The sequence below is a fragment of the Hyperoodon ampullatus genome (assembly GCF_949752795.1).
Source record: "Hyperoodon ampullatus genome assembly, chromosome: 4".
In the NCBI taxonomy this organism is placed as follows: Eukaryota; Metazoa; Chordata; class Mammalia; order Artiodactyla; family Ziphiidae; genus Hyperoodon; species Hyperoodon ampullatus.
The window spans coordinates 148,175,267-148,195,924 of record NC_136917.1 but is presented as its reverse complement, the minus strand read 5'-3'; the positions used below and the strand labels follow the sequence as shown (position 1 = coordinate 148,195,924).

Genomic DNA, 20,658 nt, shown 5'->3' with positions numbered 1-20,658 from the left:
AAATCTTTCCTTTTTCCTATTCTGAGTTGATCTAACAGAAAACAGTTTGTTCAAATTAATAATACCAATAATGTATTCAATTATTTTGATTATGATGCTTATGTATATATGATATATATATATATCATATATATATAAGTGCTTAGGCACACATATAGAAATGAAATGAATCACAAAAATGATACAAGGGATGAGAGGCAGGAACCAGGATTATTTTGTCATTATAAGGTACTCATACTGCCTATAATTTTGTTATTATAAAGTACTCATAACACTGAAGTGGTACAGTGTTATCTGAAAGTGGATTGGATTAGCTGTAAACATATATTGCAAAGTCTAGGGCAATCACTAAAAGAAAGCAGATTAGCTACTCTGGGCTAAGAGTTTTCATTAGTTCATTAGTGAAGTTCAACTGGAAGGTTGTCAGGTCTCCACTGTGTATTACTCATAGTTTATTTTATATATTTATGCATGTGGTAAACTATATAATCCTCATTCCATAGCATATGTTTAAATGCATCTCAATAAATCCTACTATTTTTATGAAGTTCCACCTATTAAAAAAATCCTCCAGGGCTTCCCTGGTGGCACAGTGGTTGAGAGTCCGCCTGCCGATGCAGGGGACACGGGTTCATGCCCCGGTTCAGGAAGATCCCACATGCCGCAGAGCCGTGGCCCTGAGCCGTGGCCACTGAGCGTGCACGTCCGGAGCCTGTGCTCCGCAACGGGAGAGGCCACAACAGTGAGAGGCCCGCATACCGCAAAAAAAAAAAAAATCCTCCAGATATTTTTAGAGATCAATATCTGGACTTGGTTGATCCTACCTGACAATTACAGAGGACAAAGTCAGACGGATTAGCGCCAAGATGAGTGCAATTTTAAAAAGTCAAGGAAGTATCTGACTCTGATTTTCTGTCCTCTAAACGTCACTATATGGTTACCCATCAGGATCAGAGTGAAATATGTGCCCTTATTTATTATTCTCATGCTTTATCAAGGATATGTGGACATATCTCAAATGCACATGATTATTTTGAGCCTTACTAGGAATACTGTCAGTCTCTGTAAGAATTAGTTTCAGTGATGTAAGTATCTGTTCTACATGTATTTATTTCTAATGAACATGATCTAGTTTCTAAGGCAGTTTAGAACCGTTCAAGCAGTTTCCAGGAGCTTCACATGGTCTTTGGAGTTTTCTTTTTTCTTTTAATTGGGGTATGGTTGTTTTATGATGTTGTGTTAGTTTCTACTGTACAGCAAAGTGGAGTTCCCTGTGCTATACAGCAGGTTCTCATTAGTTATCTATTTTATACGTTAGTGTATATATGTCAGTGGAGTTTTCAGTATTTGCCTTTTCCTATCAGAATGTGACGTTCCTTAAACAAAGGAACAATGACTACGCTCCAAAGAGAATTCAGCCAAGCGGGGTGACGTCCACGGTGGGGCAGAAGAAAATGTCCTCCCTTTTGTGCAGGCCGTTGTTGTGCTTCTAGACCAAAAACACAGCACAGAGGAGACAACAGAGCACACAACTGGCAAAGGTCACATTCAGAAGGGATGACCCATTGTCTGACAGTAGTGCCATTGCTGTAAGTTTTATAAGACACATGGGAATTCTGGTTAGACTATATTACAACTGACAGATTCCTGCAGTACTAGGGTTGCCATGGGGCAAAACTGTGGCTTTGACATTTTTAGGAAAGCGATCTTGAGGTTTTGCCAAAATATTTTTTTGTTTAATAAGGAGTCCTGAAGCTTCCTACTGAGACCAGCATCTGTGTGAAGCCATTTCTGCAGCTGTTCCTCCACAGATAATCCATTGGTTGCACTTTCATGGTTGATCTTTGGATGGGTGACCGGGGTAAATTTTCTTCAACAAGCCTCTTGGAATGAATGGTAGCACTTGCTATTCCATTCCCTTCCAAAATTTCCCAAGGGACAGCTAGTCCTAAATTCTCCCAGAGTCACCCCAAAGTCATGCCCCACAGATAAGGCAAGAGTGAAAGCAAATATGATGGAAAGGACAGCAGAACGAACACTAGTGGAGAGAGAGGCCCGTTGCCGGTATACTGAGTCCTCTTTACCTTGGAAAAGTGGGCTGTGGAAAACAAGTGGGCTGGCTTTCATGACAGTTAGCTAAATGTATAAGACACTCCTGCCAATTTTTCACATGGATGTCTGCTCTTGAACAAAGATGATAAAAATTTTTAAATAGTCTAACTAAGGAAATAACATCTTGGTGAATTTTTTTTTAATCATAAATTTTATTTTATTTTAAATAACTTTAACTACCTCGGCTGTTAATAAAATAAAAGCAGAAAGAACAGGCTGCCTTTTTTCCAGATTTAATCACAAAATTGTGTCTACAATCATCGACATAACTCGCTTCTTGTCCTTCACCCATCTCATCAAAAATCATTGCATTTTCCCTCAAATTGTATTTTTTGGATTTCTCTGTGAATATACTCATTTTGTCCTCGTTCCTGGAGGCATCTTGGTTTAAATCCATCCTTTAAAAAAGGAGAAGGGGTACATATGTGGAGGCAAAATATTCTCTTGAAGCAAACAGATACAGAGTTGCTAGAAGAAGCTGATTGTAAACACAAGCTGCCTGGTTGGGAAGGGGAAGTCTGTTGATTTAGAGAAGACGTGTGACAGCCTTTGGTGGACGGGCATAGGCAAAGCCCCACTGGGCCCTTCTTCCTTGGCAGGGTCAGGACTGAGCCAGCGGAGGCGGAGCTTCATCTTCCCCTTGGAACTCGTTGTTTTGATTCTCCTCCAAAAGCCTTCATCCAGATAAGAAGCCAATGACTGATTGCATCTTCTTGAATTTATACTTAACCAGCTCTTTGCTCCAAATGCACAATGTAAATTATATGTAAAATATAAATTATAAAATTATAACTATATAAAAAGGGAAGACCAAAATGTCACAATGCTTAAATGTAGGTAAACATCCTGGCAAAACGGTGAGCAGGACTTAGATGAAGTGTTTGCCGGGCTCTCAGCCAGAAGCTGTTGGTGGGTGGTGGCCATGTGCGCAGCCCCCGTGAAATATGAGGGCTTTAACTGCTCCACCTGAGATGGGAAGGAGACCACCATCACCACAAACTTCTTAGAGCCTTAACTCTTGATGACTTTCAGGCCTAGGAAGGTTGTAAAGTAAGGACTCAGCTTCTCATGCGAGTGCTCAGTCAATCTGCCAGACTGGCTCTGTGATAATTCCTAACGTATTTTCAATGTCACTAGGAGAGGCAATTTTGAACCACCTTAGCAAGTCCTGTCCTGAAATGAGGTCCCAAAGTGTGGTCAGGAAAAAACTGCAAAAACTAGAAAGAATGGGTACACAGAGAGAGAAAAAGGGAGGAAAGGGACAGGAAAGAGAAAAATAAAAGAAACTAAAAGGAAATCACACTCAAATCAAGCTGGTTGATTATTATTCCAAAATCCATAAAGAAATATAATACCAAGAAAGACAACAAAATAATTACAACAGGAGTTCACTCTGGATAAAATAAGTTTGTTAGGACAGTGCTATGGAATGAATATGTCCCCTTAAAATTCATATGTTGAAGCCCTAACCCCCCAGTGTCATGGTATTTGGAGGTAACACATTTGGGAGGTAATTACGTCATGAGGGTAAGGTTTTCATGATGGAACTGATGCCTTTACAAAAAGAAAAAGACACATAAGATGTGAAGATACAGCGAGAGGGTAGCCATCTACAAGCCAGGAAGAAGATTCTCACTAAGAACTGAATCTGCCAGCACCTTGATCTTGGACTTCCCAGCCTCCAGAACTGTGAGAAATACATGTTTGTTGTTGAAGTTACCCAGCCTATGGTATTTTGTTATAGCAGCCAAACTGACAAAGATAGGCAGTCTGACCTACTTTTTAAAATAAGCATGTTACTTACTGCCTTTGGGTATTTTCACCTGGAAATCTCATAGGCACTTTAATTGAACTCATATAATCATAAACTCCTCTTGGGATGTTTCTTGTCACATGTTCCCTGTTTCAGTGAGTGACACTACCATTTAGCCAGTTATGCAAAGGAGAACACTGGGTGTCACCCTTCAACCCTCCCTCATGCACAAACTACTCTCTATCAAAAGGTAAATGGAATCAACCATTAAGTTCAGTCTAGTACAGCTCCTAAATATGTCCACATTTGCATGATTTTTCCATCTGTACCACCTTAACTTTAGTTCAAGCCACTATTATTACTTCCCTAGACCACTGTCAAGATCTTCTATCTCTTTTCCTTCCTTTCTAGTGTTTCTCCAACATGGAAATAAAACATTGACCCTAGTTAACTCTGGGGGAAAAGGAAAGGGAGTGGAGTTAGGCAGTGCTCTTCAAGTGTATTCGTGCAATTTCTTACTCTTTAAAAATGAAGATTGAAACAAACATGACATAATAAGATCTGATAAAGTTGAGTGGTTGATTTACAGGAGTTTGTTACTGCATTCTCCTTTTTGCTGGGACCTTTGCAATATTTTCCAGTGAAGAAGTGTAAAACTAAAATAACACGATAACAAAATAAAATAAAGTAAAATAAAATAAAATGATTGCTACTACCTGTTGGTAACCTTGGGAATCAATGGGAATCAATTGATGGGAATCAATGTGGTAGTAAGTTTCTTAACATTTGGTATAAGTATGTTACTTTTTGAACCTAGAACTTCCATCTACAAATTAAAATTTAATGAGATCATTCTTTACATGGGCCCAAAGATGCTCATCAGAGGATTATGATCAATAAGGAACTGGCTAAGGGAATTTTGTTTTGTCTTGCCAGTGAAATATAATGTATCCACAAAAATGATAGCTATGGATACTGAATAACACATGGAATGGTACCCACATTATGATGTTAAGTGAAAACATGTGTACATAAATACATCCATATGCACACAACTACATACATCTATGATGAGAAAAAATAATATTGAAAGGCAATAAAGCAAAGTACCAAAGTGCATGTATGTTAGGGTGGTGACTTTAATTTTTTCAGTAACATATTTAACTTAGTTTTATAATATAGAAAGTTTTAACTTAAAGGAAATAAAAATACATCACTGAGTGATTCAGTGTTTCGGCAGTCTTCCATTTTTATATTTAGCAGTGAATGTCTTATGTGAATATTAGCTTTTCATTCTCTCTGTCTGAGAGCGTGAAGGTAGATATGCTGTCATCCTTCTCTGCCAGAATTAAGAGAGCTCACTGCCACTCGAATAGATAGCATGGCTGAAATTCAGGTAAGCACATGGGCACTATGCTAGCTTCTGTTAAGGTTTAATAACCAGAGTGACATTTGCCCAAGTCAGGCAGAGATGCTCCTGAAGGATCAGGCTGTATCAAAGCCAAACGCCCGCTGTTTGGTAAGGCTGTTTCATTTCCTTGCTAAATACGAATATATCTTTATGATCACTGCACAAATAAGCCATTTATATTGTATTTCCCATGCTCTGAAATACTACACAAGCAATGCAAAGGGTCCGGCCCATGCTGAAATAGAAGGGGGTGTGGGGTGGATAATCTCGTGTTTCTCTGAGAAGGCCCTGCTCAGGCAGGACTGGCTGAGTTTCTCTCCATAGTGTCCTAGAATAAATGATTTAAACTTAAAGCTTAAACCTGTACGTCACTGCAAAAAAGAGAGCAAAAGGGATGCAAAATCGTAAAAGTATTTGTTAACTACAGTCCCGATGACTTCATTTTCCTCCCAACTTCTCCTCAGGGAAATACTTTTCACCAACTTATTTTCTGCTTAAATTGCTTTTGCTTCTCAGCAAAAAGATCCCAGCCCTCCTGGGCAGCAGTGGGAAGAGAGCACGGCTGACTCTTACTGATACCCTTTACGGCTGCTGCCAGATTTGACCTAGACAGATTTCCAGAGGTTTAGGATTTTCAAGATGTCACACATGTTGAAATGAACATAGGATTCCTGTGATTTCTAAAAGTGAGCTGTTGGTTTTCTATACTGAAGGAGGGAAAGAAAGAAATCAGTAATACAAAAATTGTTCACAAGGCTGATGGGCCACGACTCAACGTCTGTCCCTGGATCTCTTTCCACCACTACTTCCTGGGGGGTGGGGGTGGGCGGGTGGAAGGAGCAAGGGAACAAATGGAGCAAAGTACACGAGAGGGAAGCCAGGGAGGAGGAGGCTGTGCTCTCCTGACCCCTTCTCTCCATCACTTTGATTCCCTTTGCTATAGTGCTGATTCTGGCACTTCAGCCAGTAGCTGCCCTAGTTTTATAGGCAGCAGTAACAATAGAGGCAGAAAGTTCCTGAACAGACTTGGACAGGATGCAAAAGGAGAAAGCCCCCAAATGAGTGAAGAGCCCCAAGGACCAGAACAGCCCCGACCCCTGCCCCCAGAGGCCCCAGAAATGTTCATCTAGCACTGCGGCCACAAGAGTCCGCACTCTACAAACACATACTCCTTTACAGTTCCCAGCCTCTCTCTGAAGTTGGATTGGGCCCACAGGGCTGAAGCCAACCAAAGAAACATGAGCAGAAGTGGTTTGCGTCACTCCAGGCCAAGGCCGTTATTAAGGCCCAGTCTGCCTTTTCAATTTCTCCCTTCCCCTGTGGGGCAATTTCAGATGTCTCAGCTACATGAGGAAGCAGGGCTATCTAATCTGTGCCAGATTTAGACTGGGTTAAAAATAAACCTTCATTGTGTTCTTAAGAGTTTGATTTCTTTGTTACCATAGCAGAACTTGTCCCATCCTGACACACGTGACAGCAAGGAATCTCTCCAATGCTTGATTTATGAGAGAAAACTGTTTTTCTTGTAGCTATGAAAAACTGGTAAATTGGAGACAGAAGAACACTGGGCTAGGAATTAGGAGAGATGGTTATGGTCTGGATTTGGCCGTGATTTAAAGGATACCTCTGGTGGGTGGTTTGACTTTTGTGGTCCTCAGGTCCTCAACCAGAGAAGTTATAAACCTTTCTGGTCTGCTTTTTTAAAAAAGACATGTAACCCTTTCTGCAAACAAAACCTTTCATGGAGGACAGTATGTAAAACTGATAAAAGAAAAAGTGCCTCTTTCTTTAGACCATGACCAACACATTTACTCCCCATAGAGGCCCCTGGGCCATCTTTGTGGAACCCTGCAGACCTAGGGGCAAGAGTGCAAACTGCTGGCTTAAACTTCCTCCATGGCCTATTCTGAAGCTGACATGGATTCATAGAGAGAGGAGCTTTTCTCACCCGTCCCACATGTTACACTGCACTCTGTCCAGCGGCCATACTGCCAGAAATACATCAGCTTTTCCACGTCATTGTCAAGGCCATCTTTCCGGATTGTGTACTCATACTTGATGCCAGGGTTAGTCACCTGGAATAGAAGCTAAAGGACAAGAGCGGGGTCATGTCAAACTCTGTTGTGACTTTATACTGCAAACCACAGTCATATAAAAATGCTGTACAATGTCCATCATCTTAAAGTAGTCATGGAGGTGTGCACTGGAATACATACCATTAAATAAATACCTCTACTTCCACCTGCATGTCTACATACATCTATAGTTAATCTGCTCCTATTCTATTATTTCTTGACTGAATTCTCATGGGTATTCATGGGAGGCCTAATCATACGGGAATTACTCTGAGGGAATGACCAGAGTGTCCTTTCCAACAATAGGCTGGTAGGTCACCTTGTGCCCTTGCGTACTTACTAACTTTGTGGTTATGGGTACGTTACTTAATCTCTTTGTGCCTTACTTTCCCCATCTACAAAGTGAGGATAATCATAGCATGACTAATAGGGTGCTTTTAAGGGTTAAACAAACGAAAGTAATGTGACTAGATATGATTGGATCGTGTCTGATATATAGCTAGCACTCAGTAAACAGTAACTTTTGTTGCCGTTGTTGTTGCTGTATGGTGTCCTTCTCTGGCTCTGAGGCTGGTTAGTTTTCTTGAAAGCATATAGTTCTGGGGTTAAACTGGTCATGGGTTTTAGCCAAGGCGTAAAATTGGAGACAGAATTCGGGACCCGCCCCTCACTTCCCTCTCCTGCAGGCAATCTACTTACCACCTGTTTGAAATGGATTAATCTCACACTTCGAGGCGGTAGACTGGTTGCTCCATGGGGTGGGTCTATAAGATGTAAGGTCTCCTGACATTTATGGATCATAGCTGTCAAGCACTGACCTCCAGCTTCTGTGAATGCTCTGATCTCTGGCTCTGAAATGACTTCCTTCTAACTTCTGAATTACAGTTAGATGTGACTGTCTTGGGCCATCCATCATCCCCAACCTGCCTTGCTCTGCTGGTATAATTACCCCACTCCTTTTCTACAGTTCTTTGCTAGTATGAAAGACAAATCACTTGTGCCTTTGAAGAGCACATGCTACATCTTTACTCCTCTCTTCCCCAACAGTTTCACGAAGTCAAACCTTTTGCCTGAGGACAACCACATGATAACATGTGAAAGAACCATGTCAGTTCATCACCACTGCTGGAAAGATGTTTGGAAACTCATGCCAGGCTGACATAGACTGGTAGTATCCCTTTTATACCTGAGGAACGCTCACTCTGAAATAAATAGCCTGTCAACCATACTGGAAACTAAATTCAACAGATGATTTTAGGGCCAGTGGCATTTCATCACAAGGGCTTTGCCAATTTTAGGCAATAAAGAATTAGCAGCATAAACTAATATTTCACTTCCTTCCCTGTTCCTTTGCTAAGAGAAGGTTTAAGGATTCTTTTTTTTTTTTTTTTTGTGGTACGCGGGCCTCTCACTGTTGTGGCCTCTCCCGTTGCGGAGCACAGGCTCTGGACGCGCAGGCTCAGTGGCCATGGCTCACAGGCCCAGCCACTCCGTGGCATGTGGGATCTTCCTGGACTGGGGCATGAACCCGTGTCCCCTGCATCGGCAGGCGGACTCTCAACCACTGCGCCACCAGGGAAGCCCCTAAGGATTTTTAATGAATATCCCCTAGCAAACACCTTGGACAAGAAAATTAGAAAGATCCTAACTAGTGCACATGTCAGCAGTTTCCTTTGCTTCTGCGTTACCTGGATCCACACTGACTCATTGGTGGGACCTGTGGCCATCAGCTTCTCCAGGTCTCCTTTCCTGTCATATTGAAAGACGGTCCCTGCCAGCTTGTAGTTCCCATTCCACTGGATAATAAATCCTCCATTGAGGTAATATTTTTCAGGGTCTTCACTCCTGATGGCCAGAAAGTTTCCAGCTCCCTCAACCTCCATTACCCGTATGTCCCTGGCTCCTTTTGGAATCAGCCCGATGTCAACATAACCTAAGGAGAGAAGAGAGGCATGCAAGCTTAGCTGAACACAGTCTGTTTCTGACTCATCATCCATCCTCTTCCCAGCATCTCCATCAGTTAGTGCCCTTGTCTTCCTGCTGGGTGATTACTGGGACTGGCAGATGCACTAATTATGGGGAACTTTAAAAGCTTGGCCGTGAGTAGAATTCTCAGGAGCCATGTGACTCATTATGTAATCAGTTTTATGAGAGGAAAGGTGAAATAAATGCAGATTGAACTCTGAACCTTTAGTGGTTGATCCAGCATTTATTTTTCTGTGATTTTCTGTTGACAGTTCAAAATGTTACAGCCCCTAGCCAGCTCCCCATTAGCATTTCTGCTTCTGCATTTGTTGCTGCTATCAGATTAATCTCCCTAAACATTGCAGTGGCTACATCCTTTCACTCATCCTCATTCTAAAGACAGACTCTTAGAAGTAATTTAATCATAGCTTAAATTCATTAAGAGAATTCTGGAGGGAATCTTGGATTGATTGCCACCTGGTGCTCTTGAATACAGCTTGTGATGAGAAACTCAGCTCTGAGCACAGCTTTTTATATTGCTGGACAATTATATTCATTAGAAAGGGTTTTTTTTCACATTTTTTCTTATGTTTTGATGAAATATAAACTTTTGCTGTTCTCATGTGTTCTAATCCAACATTCTGAAAAAGCACAGAGGACATCTACTTAAAGACCATGATCAATTCTAGCTACAGTCTTATCTTTGCTTATTGGTTAGTACGGTAGGAGACCTACTGGGGAGAAATGGAATGAACACATAATGGCTGCCTCTCTTTGCCAGGCTCTAGGCTAAGCCCTTTATGCATTCATCCTGTTTATGCTTCAAAAGAACCATCATCTCATAGCTGTGACAGAATGGAAAGATGCTGGGGCTGGCATTGGGTAAGGGGTACTGGGGCATGGGAGTCAGACATCCGATTCTAGTTTCTGCACTGCCACGAACGAGCTCCATGATGACTTATCTAACTTCTTTGAATATCATCTGCACAATGAGGGACACTGAATGAGATGAGAGCTTGAATGAGATGATGTCTGACATCCCTCCCAGCTCTGCTAATCGATTATTTTGTTCTTTTCTAAGCTAAATTTTCTTGGTTCCTTTACCTTTTCCACACAAAACTTGATTTTAAGACCTTGATCATTTTCCACTGGATATACACTAAGTTTTTTTTTGACTAACAAACACACCCTCATCTCTGTCACCTAAAAGTGCCCTGACTGCTCTCTTTCCCTCAGACATTAACATAGCATGGGATCCTGGGAGTTAAAATCCACGTCTGGCCAGCAGGAATGATTTACTCAGAAGCTGGGTACAGGCAACAACCTCAGTTCTATTTTTTTGAACTGGCAGCTCCCATCCAAAGGAGTGAAGTATGGGGCCTGAAGTACTTGATTAAATTCCACTGGGCCCTCACACACTTGCCTGAGACAGCTGATTGAAACTATTAAGTTACAACTAGCTCAGGGAAAATATGTAATCACATGTAATTGAGGGTGATGCAATTGTTTAAAATGCCTTTGGAGCGTTGTTCCCTGCAGCATAGCAGAGCTTCTCATAGCAGAGCTCACGCATAAAGTCAACTAGCATTAAAGAATATGGCAACCACCATATGCTTTGTTTAAAAACAAACAAAATACCAAGCCAAAACAAAAAACAGTGAGAACTAGATGAGAAAAAAACCCAAAAGAGTCTAAAATCTTCCACTTAAGAAAGTCTAAAATTAGAAATACTTTGTGTAGATTCTGTCTTATCAAAAGGTGAAGTACATCAAATTTAAAATAAAAGCTTTCATTGAATATAATTGCTGCTTCCGAACAGTTTGTAGAAAGAAGATGTAAACGGAGGCAGCTTTAGCCATGAGCAAAAGCAATACATATTTGTAATATATTTTTGCAAAAGAATATCTAAGAGGAACCCAAAAGATAAAATTGTGGTGTTTGGAGTCGAAAAGAACCATAACATAGCCACCAGACTCCTTTACACATGACAAAATAACCCACAATAGAGAGAAGTATAAAATGAAAAGTAAAAGTTTCCATTTCCTCCACCCAGAGCCCTATGTCCCAAAGATAATTACAGTTAATAGTTTCTTGGATTCTCTTTAAAAACCTTTCTTTGCATGTATAAACACACATACACATACTTTTTTAAACAAGTGAGATCATACTATGTGAACTATTTTAACTATTGCTTTTTAAATTTCATATACCTTACATATCTTTCCACATTTTTTTTAGCATTTCAACAACTGCCAAAATGACATAAACCCATTTATTTAATAAGCCAACTGTTAATGGACATTTAGGTGGAAGGGAGTGACCATCAATCTCTTTATCTATAAAACGAGGAAACTGAGTTCCCAAGAGAGGAAGAAATCTATGCTACATCACACGGCCACACACACACAACACACACACACACACACACACACACACACACATCTATAACCAGGCTTTGCTGACCAACACCTAATACAGCGTTTTTAATGAAAAAATGTGATAGGTAGAACAGAGATGAAAAAAATCCCCTTGAATATCTCATCCTCATGGGTCTTCTTTACAGAAATGAGAATCATAGTAAAAAGTTGTAGGGGGTGAAGGGTTATTGAGACATTCATTCTATGTCAAGGTCAGATTTTCAGGGTTCGTAAGAATATCTCCAAAGTATTAAGAACGATGAATATATTCATTCAGTAAATCACTTTTCTTCCATTTTCCTCAGTAAACACGATTCTTTTGCACCAGTATTGGTGGAAGTGGAAAACATAATCTTGACCTCAAAGAAGGAGCCTCTAGGCCCATGGAGACCACCTGGAGAAATCATCCCATTACTGAGTCTTGAACACCTTGAGCTAAAAGAATATTCAGGGCCTTTGAGGATGGAGCAGAAGACCTGCCTCACTTCTGAAGACATATCATAAGAGTGACAATGGATTATTGGTGCTAATGTGCATCTTATTCAACTATTCTAAAAAAAGGATTTACCCACTGGCATATTCGGTTTCCAGTCTGTCACTTCAAATAAAAATGTGTTTATAAAGAGGTCATACTATTAACCCAGGCAATTTAACTACAACTACCAGCTTGTCTTTTTTTTTTTTTTTTTAAGATTTGTGCTGTCAGTGTGTGGCAAGCAAGACAATCCTCACTGCAGGCCAAGATGCCATGGTTTCTGTGAGGGGCTCCTGGGAAAGATAGATCCATCTTCTGAAGCCTGGCTTGACAGCAGTGACACGTTGCTGTCTGGTTCAGATCCAAAACTGCATTTGACCTGCTCACAAATCACAAGGAGGAAGAGCTATGTACAAATACATTCGCCAGGCAGATGTACTGAGAATTAAACTGCCCTGGATCTGGAGTTTTAGCCTCACTTATTTCAAAAGAGGGTTGTAAGGGGCCTGGAGTCTTGGAACACACGGTGAGCAACCATAATCCTCTTGCTAGAAACCAGTGGAAACATAGCAGAGGGAATAGACACCGACAGGGGCTTCCTGACTCTAAATGCTTCCTCACAGCCCTGAGCCCTGGAGGTCTTTCAGCTCTTTTGATGGGAAAACTCCCATGTAACATGTCCAGTCACTCTCCCTACCCCTTCCAACTCAAGGTTTCCTGGAAAGCATGACATAGGACAGTCTCCAAGTAAGGTGGTATTTTGGTAAATGTGGTTTCAAGAAAGCCATGTCCTCTCTTACCATTATGTCCTACCTTCTGCCTCTGATTCTGTCTCTGGAATGCTTTCTTATATGATTCTCATCCCCTTTACATGAACTTCTTTAGTCCAGGCCCTTATCTCCTGAACCTGGGTTAATGTTTGGGTTCCCAGCACCGGGCTCTCCTATTCTGGGCAACTTTGTATGTTGCTGGCAAACTAGTCTTTCTATGACACTGAACTCCTCACATCATGCACCCTCCCTAAAACCTTAGAAAGGTCCCTATTCTCTCTTGAATCTACAGCAAAGAAATTGAACCTTGCAGAACAGCCTACGAGCAACTTTGAGTCATGAAGCCGTATCATTTCTTCCTAAAAGGGTCTCATGTCCCACTGCCCAGACTTGTATACACCCTACACCCACACTGCGGCCACAGCCCTCCGACCTGTGCTGTGTTCTTAATGGGTTCCATTCGTTCATGATCATTCTCATTTTGTCACAGAGCCTAGGGAGCCGCAAGCAAAAGTCCAGAACATGCCTCATTATGGGATTAAGATGGTAATTTTAGCATAATTTGTAATTGCTGTTAATTCCTAACTCTATATGAATTTAATCTTTTGACCATAAAGATCAGTGGCAGAGTCTAGGGAGCTACAGCCGGAAGAACTAAGCACATAAACACACAGAATCAATAAATAGATGGGATCCAGGTGGTCAGGTACACACATAATTCCAGGCAGCTGCTGCTTTTACTCCATTTCAGGAATCTCCTATTCTAAAGATATGGATACTGGCAGCAAGAGTTGAAGAACAGGGACATTCTGTGTCTTTCCTCTGCTTTTTAGATTATAGATTTTTTTCCCCAACATGTTGAATTGTAAAACTGAAAAATTGTATGTGAAATATATCAGACAGTGGAAATTGAATTAACTTCTTGTGCCAAAAGACTTAAAATTACTATGTGCATCAAATCTACTCAATAAATATACAAATGTATCATTTAAAATATAAAATTAAAGGTGAATTTTATATGGTAACTGTTCTAATTCCATAAAAAGATTTCAAACAAAAGTTGAGCACATTCTGGTTATGATTAAATAAAAGAGGTAGGAATCAAGGCTGGTGGTTTGGGCACTGAGTTAAGTGACACAATTAGTCATAGGGGAGTTCCAGAATGCTCAGAGAATGTAGTCCCTTGTTCCCAGCATCAAAACAAAGCAGGCCAGTGTGAGTAAGACCAGGATTTGATTCAGTGGTCAGAGGGCCTGTCATTGGTGAGGTCTAGAGAAGCCAATTAAGGCCAGAGGAGTCTAGAGGGGTAGTTTTAGGAAGTCAACGGATTAAGTCCAAATTTTGGTGATGTGTGCTAGGGAAAAATAGGTCATTTAATGACCACACCGGATACTCAGGGGCATACTCAGTAACTTCATCCCAGGTGTTAAGCAAGTCTAGAAGGGAGGTGCCCCACTATATCTGACTTCCACCCTAGGCATCACCCCAGTCCCAGCGTGGGATACTTCCCCATCCCCTCTGGCTCTACCTGGGTGGTGCACCCTGGCCACCCTATTTCTGGCACCTGCATTCCTTGGAATTTAGAGAATTAACAACCAGATACCCCCACCTCCCCAAAGCAGCATCAAGCTATGCCTAGTGGGAGCTGGTGTGTACTGTCTCAACACCTTCCCTCCTGGGTGGGGAAACTTTGGAAGTACAACTTCTACACTGGCTCCTATATAATAACTGGCTTAATGACACTCCCTTTCTGGCTGCCTTCCTTTCTCTGTTTCACTGCCTCCAATGCCCTGCTGGTGTTTCCCAGGATTCTCCGACCTCCATACAAACTAATGGTACCTGAATTCTTGTCTCAGGGTATTTCTTGGGGAGGAGGGGACGAGGGGGGACTAAACTAAGATGCTCTCAGTTGTCTTCATTACCTCCAGGCCTAACTTAGCCTCCCCCCAAGATGCCTTCAGCAACTGCTGGTGCCAAGGGATCATGGGAACTGTGTTTACTGAAGACAGTCTGCAGGGTCACAGCTGATTTGGGATGAGGATGGGCTCTCCATGCCCCGAGGATTATCAGCAGCCCAAAGCTGCACAAGGAAGAAACCTCGAAAAAGGTAATCATGGGAAAGGAATAGTGCGATGTGAGTAAGGAGGGCACGTTAGGTGGGAGAAGCCACCTGGAGAGCCTTAAGGCACCACTGGCTGGGACTCCCTTACAGGGAGGAACTGGGAATAAGAGCAAATTGAAGCAACCCTGCCTCACCTCTCCTCTGGTCCTGAAGCTACACCCCGACTCTTCTGCCTTTAAACCCACTGTTGGCTTCTCTGCCCTCAGTTACAGAACCTGCTCCTATGTCTGCATCCTCCTCAGCCAGCTTTTCATCTCTTCTCTCCCCCAGGTCTAGGTCCATTGGCCTTCAGCCCTGGATCCTCTCCAAGGATCACACTCTTAAACCTGGTCCTGTGCACAGCCACTAAGCCATCTTTGATCCCTAGTGCAACGTGATGCTTCCTGTAATTGCTTAGCATTCAACCCCTTTCCTAAAACTGCCAAGGAACCTTCATCCCTTTGTAGTGAAGGCTATACCCATTTTGAATTCTGTGAAAGTCACAATCTGCTTAAAACGAGTAAGACTCCATCTTGACCTTCATTCTCAGTCCCCTGCCACCTCAATTATTTATTTGTTTATTACCAGATCCTTCTTTCTGTTGAAACACCTTCTTCACAGTCTGACAGGCTGAGCCATCCCCAAGGCACACACCACAGCGATCCTCCGTAGCGTTGGAATCGATCTCATAGTCACAGCCGACCATCTGTGGGGAAGAGAGGTTGAGGACGAATGACACAGGCAAGAGAGGCCACACCTGCCCTGGACTTTTGACTCCTCCTTCCCCCCTTTGCTCTGGATGAGATTGTGGCAGGGGGCAGATACAAGATAAATGTTTCCTCTTCCTGGTGGTGGCCAGAAGAATACCCAAAGCACCCACTGATGCTAAAGGAAATACTTGCTTTGAGGGGAAAGAGGTACACACTGAATGCATCTGTAATCTCCCCTGAGTGAGAGGCAGAATTGAACACACTTCCAAGAATGGAACCATGAAAATGTCTTGGAATCATTGTCGGTGGAGCAGCAAATCCCTTTCAGATGTGCAAACCTCATGCCCCCTCCTCTCTAATGAGATTCCCAGGGATGATGGAATGACTCTACTTATACTTAGTTGTTCATTCCCTTTACTGGGGATGTTCTCTCTGGTTCCTGTCGGAACTGGCAGCCCTGGGGGGAAAACCTGGCTTCATGCTGGGACCACTCCAGTCCCGTGAGGGATGAGATCTCGGACCTGCAGACCCATCAGCAGATCCTTTGGAGCCTGCTATGACCCCAGCCCCACCACCTGTCACATGTAGCCATATCCCAGCCATCCTGACCTCCTTCCCTCCAGCTGCGGAGGAGGAACTGGTCATTTCTCCCCTGAGCCAGGCCTAATCTTGTTCCTGTGCTCTGGACCTGACCACTTCTCAGTGTTCTGTCCATTGGTCCTCCCAAATCATCATCCTTCCCTCTCCACTGGTTCCTTCTCCTCCACCCCCCAATACGGCCAAGCCTTTCCCATCCAATTCCCATTCTGGAAAAGGAGAGTAATTAAACTTGGGGTGTTTGGTAGCATCAAATACCAGAGAATCGTTAACACCCAGATGGAAAGTCATGGAAAACACGTGAACTTCCACTGAAGTCTTCGTTCCTTGCTCTCTTCTATGGCCTATATTCCTTAACCACATTTCAGTGGTAGAAGAAAGAGGAAAAACTACACCATATTATATATATTTTTAAATTTTTATTTATTTATTTATGTATTTATGTATTTATTTATTTTTGGCTGCATTGGTTCTTTGTTGCTGTGTGGAGGCTTTCTCTAATTGCGGCGAGTTGGGGCTACTCTCCTTTGCAGTGTGCGGGCTTCTCACTGTGGTGGCTTCTCTTGTTGTGAAGTACAGGCTCTAGGCACATGGGCTTCAGCAGCTGTGGCTCGCGGGCTCTAGAGTTCAGGCTCAGTAGTTGTGGCACACGGGCTTCGTTGCTCTGCGGCATGTGGGATCTTTCCAGACCAGGGCTCGAACTCGTGTCCCCTGCATTGGCAGGTGGATTCTTAACCACTGCGCTACCAGTGAAGACCCTACACCATATTATATTAACTGGATTTTTCTTTTCTGTTTGGGAAGAAGAATTGTGCCCAGGTAGTTTTTTCCTCTCTCTCAAAGATAATTTCCTTTCTTATTTTAAAGCCACCTCAAATCGACTGAAAGGAAGAACCATTTAGGTCTTTAAATACACCCTCCCTCCACCTTAATTCTAAACAGAGAATTAAGGCCCACAGACAAAAAATAGCACCATTACTCAGGTTAACCATGTCTAACTTCCTTTAGATCGAAAGACGGTGCTACTTGACCCAGTTGGGAAAAATAAACTGCTAAGAGATTAAAAAAACTTAACGACACTAATCACAATGGAAAAGAAAGAAATTGTCTGGATGTGTGCCTTCACTGGTTATAAGCAAAATGCCAACCCGTCACAAGTGATATGTTTACGTCAAGCTTGAGCATCCCCTAATAAGCTGACTTTTACAAATCCTATTCTCAGTGACCGTCATTCCTTCACTGATTTGGAACCAGCCAGGGAAACATACTTTGCAACATACTGAAGTGCTTAAAAAAAATCTCTAGCAAGAGGGGATGGATTAAAAATGTGAAGGAAAAAGGAGAGAAAGCCAGAAAAACAAATACCTTGAGCCCATCTTTCTCCCCCAGCAATAGTTGCCTGCATCCCTGGGGGGCAGGGGCAGAGAAGGAAACACACACACCCCAGTAGGCTGGCCCACGGCATAGTGCATGGTTCTTGTGGAGACTTCACCCTTCTGTTCCTCCATCATCTGCGCACAGCACGGTCAACATCGAACTGAGTACATAACCGAAGGCCTAGGACGGCAGAAGCCCGTCCTCCTTGCTATACAGAAAATGTAAGGCTCTCAGGGGAAAATGAACAGACATTCCTCTCTTCCACATCCTGTGCTCTGGCAACAGGGCCACAGCAATACTGTCTTTCTGCCTTCAGCCGGATCAGAGGGGCTCTGATCCAGTATGGCTCTCCTCCAATGTACCTCTAAGGAGGCCAGATAGCCTCCCAACAGGCTGCATTTCTTTTTAAAAAAAGAAAATCCCTTTAATTTCCTATCATTATTTCTTTCTTTAAAAAACAGCTTTCTTGGGGGTGTAGCTGATATATAAAATACTACACATATTTAATTTTATAATTTGTTGAGTTTGGACTCATACAAACACCTGTGAAACCATTGTCACAATCAAGGCAATAGACCTATCTATCAGCTCCAAAAGTTTCCTTGTGTCCCTTTTGTGTATGTGTGTGGTAAGAACACCTACCATGAGACCTACCCTCGTCACAAAATTTTAAGGGCACAATACAGTGTTGTTAACCACAGGCAATACGTTGCACGGCAGAGCTCTAGGACTCGTTCATCTTGCATAAATGAAACTTTATACCCGTTGAACAGCAACTCTCCACTGTTCCCTTGACAACTACCATCCTCTTCTCTGCCTCGATGAATTAGACTATTTTAGATTCTCATATAAGTGGAATCCTGTAGCATTTATCCTTCTGCGACTGACTTGTTTCACTTAATATAACATTCTCCAGGCTCATCCATGTTGCCAAAATATCAAGATTTCCTTCTTTTTTAAAGTTGAGTAATATTCCATGGTATGTATATACCACATTTTCTTTATCCATTTGTTGATGAACATCTGGGTTGTTTCCATCTGTATCTTGGCTAGTGAATAATGTTGTTATGAACACGGGAGTACAGATGTCACTTCAAGATCCTGATTTCATTCTCTTGGATATATACCCCAGAACTGGCATTGCTGGGTCATATAGTAAAAATTAAGTCTTTTTAATTTAATTAAAAAATAAATATTTTAATTTAATTAAAATAAATATTTTTAATTTTTTGAGGAATCTCCATACTATTTTCCATAATGGCTGCACCACTGTACATTCCCACCAACAGTGTACAGGTTTTCAATTTCTCCGCATCCACACCAATACTTATTATCTTTTGTGTTTTGGTAATAGCCATCCTAACAGGTATGAGGTGATATATCATGAGTTTCACTTGTATGTCTCTATGTTTAATGATGTTGAGCACTTTTTCATATACCTGTTGGCCATCTGTATATCTTCTTTGGAGAAACGTCTATTCCAGTCCTTGGCTCATTTTTTAAATCAGGTTATTTGTATTTCTGATGTTGAGCTGTAGGAGTTTCTCATACATTTTAGGTATTAACCCCTTATTGTATATATGGTTTGCAAATATTGTCCCCCATTCTGTAGGTTGCCTCTTTATTCCGATGACTATTTCCTTTCCCATGCAGAAGCGTATCATCAATTCTTGACCCTGTCATTTGAACTGAAGAGCATCTTATCTTGAGTATTACTTAGAGAAGTCAGGTCCCAGTCTTTCACTAGGCTTTCAGCCCTACGTGAGTGAATAAGTAATACGTATTCTTACCAGTTCTCATTTCTTCCTTATGAGTTTTACTGTTTTACTTAGTAAATTCTCAAGTAACTGAGGACTGAAATACCAACTGGTGCCTTGACCTAATCCACTTAGAATGTCGTCATTTCTTTCTACAGTCCCTTGGCAAAGGTAGAGACTGGAAAGATGCATGGTTTCAAGAGGAGATTCATTCCCAGCTAATGAAACTTTAGTGTGAAGATAATGCCAGTTATGCTTAGCTGAGAAGAACAGGTAAATGATATTGTCCTTTAATAAATGGGACAGCAGCAATAATGCTTTCCTCACCATAATTTTAAGGGCCAAGAGATAGGATGTGACCTTCTAGAAAGACATCTGGCCCAGAGAAATTGATTTTGGGGTGTTCAGTCAATCACTGAGATGGCCAAAATGACCTTGAGAGAGAACAAAGAAGGTTCAGGAGTGTTTCTGAGAGCAATGCGAAGGGGAGCTAACTTAGGGCAGGTAGGAAGATTGTCAAGTAAGGTTAAGGACTCGGCTGGGGTTGAAGACACTGACTTTGTAAGGGCACACATTCACAAAGTTGAATTATTATTTTAAGAAGTGTATAGTAGACTGCTTGTAAGAACAAAAAATCATTGTGGTTGGGTTGGTCAGAATCAGGGTCCTGGGGAAAGAGGTTGATGGAAGGCTGAGAGGAGAAATCTAGGGGATGGCTGATGTGCTAGTTCAGGGCATCCAGGCTGTTTGGGGAAGAAATGAAGCCAAAGCTTTGCTGACTGGGAGAAAAGGGACGAGTGAAGGAACTGAAAGTCAAAGGTTACCAAGAGAAAGGGGTGAGCAAGTTGGATGGTTAGCAGCCTTTCTTAAGACAGCAGGTAAGACTGCAGAGCTGGGACAGTTGGAAGAGGGGTGGGAATATCTGCTCATATATTTAAAAGCTTACTGCATGTTGTACTTGTGATTAAAAAAGGAAAGGAGAGACACAGCACCACAGATACATCAGAAATTCATCTACACGTGGAACAACTCCCACAGAACACCTACTGAACGCTGACAGAAGACCTCAGACCCCCCAAAAGGCAAGAAACTCCCCACATACCTGGGTAGGGCAAAAGAAAAAAAAGAATAAACAGAG

The 20,658-nt window shown here is 42.0% G+C and overlaps 1 protein-coding gene across 1 annotated transcript in view; it reads right to left on the bottom strand.

Moving 5' to 3' along the window:
* Positions 1–20,658, bottom strand: part of ADAMTS12 (ADAM metallopeptidase with thrombospondin type 1 motif 12) — a gene marked incomplete at both ends in the record, with an annotated part of 398,160 nt that overhangs the window by 107,989 nt on the left and 269,513 nt on the right. The window contains 3 exons of the mRNA XM_079701994.1: positions 7,225–7,363; positions 9,040–9,284; positions 15,665–15,785. Of these exons, the coding sequence (XP_079558120.1) occupies positions 7,225–7,363; positions 9,040–9,284; positions 15,665–15,785 (505 nt within the window). The remainder of the gene's footprint in view (positions 1–7,224; positions 7,364–9,039; positions 9,285–15,664; positions 15,786–20,658) is intronic.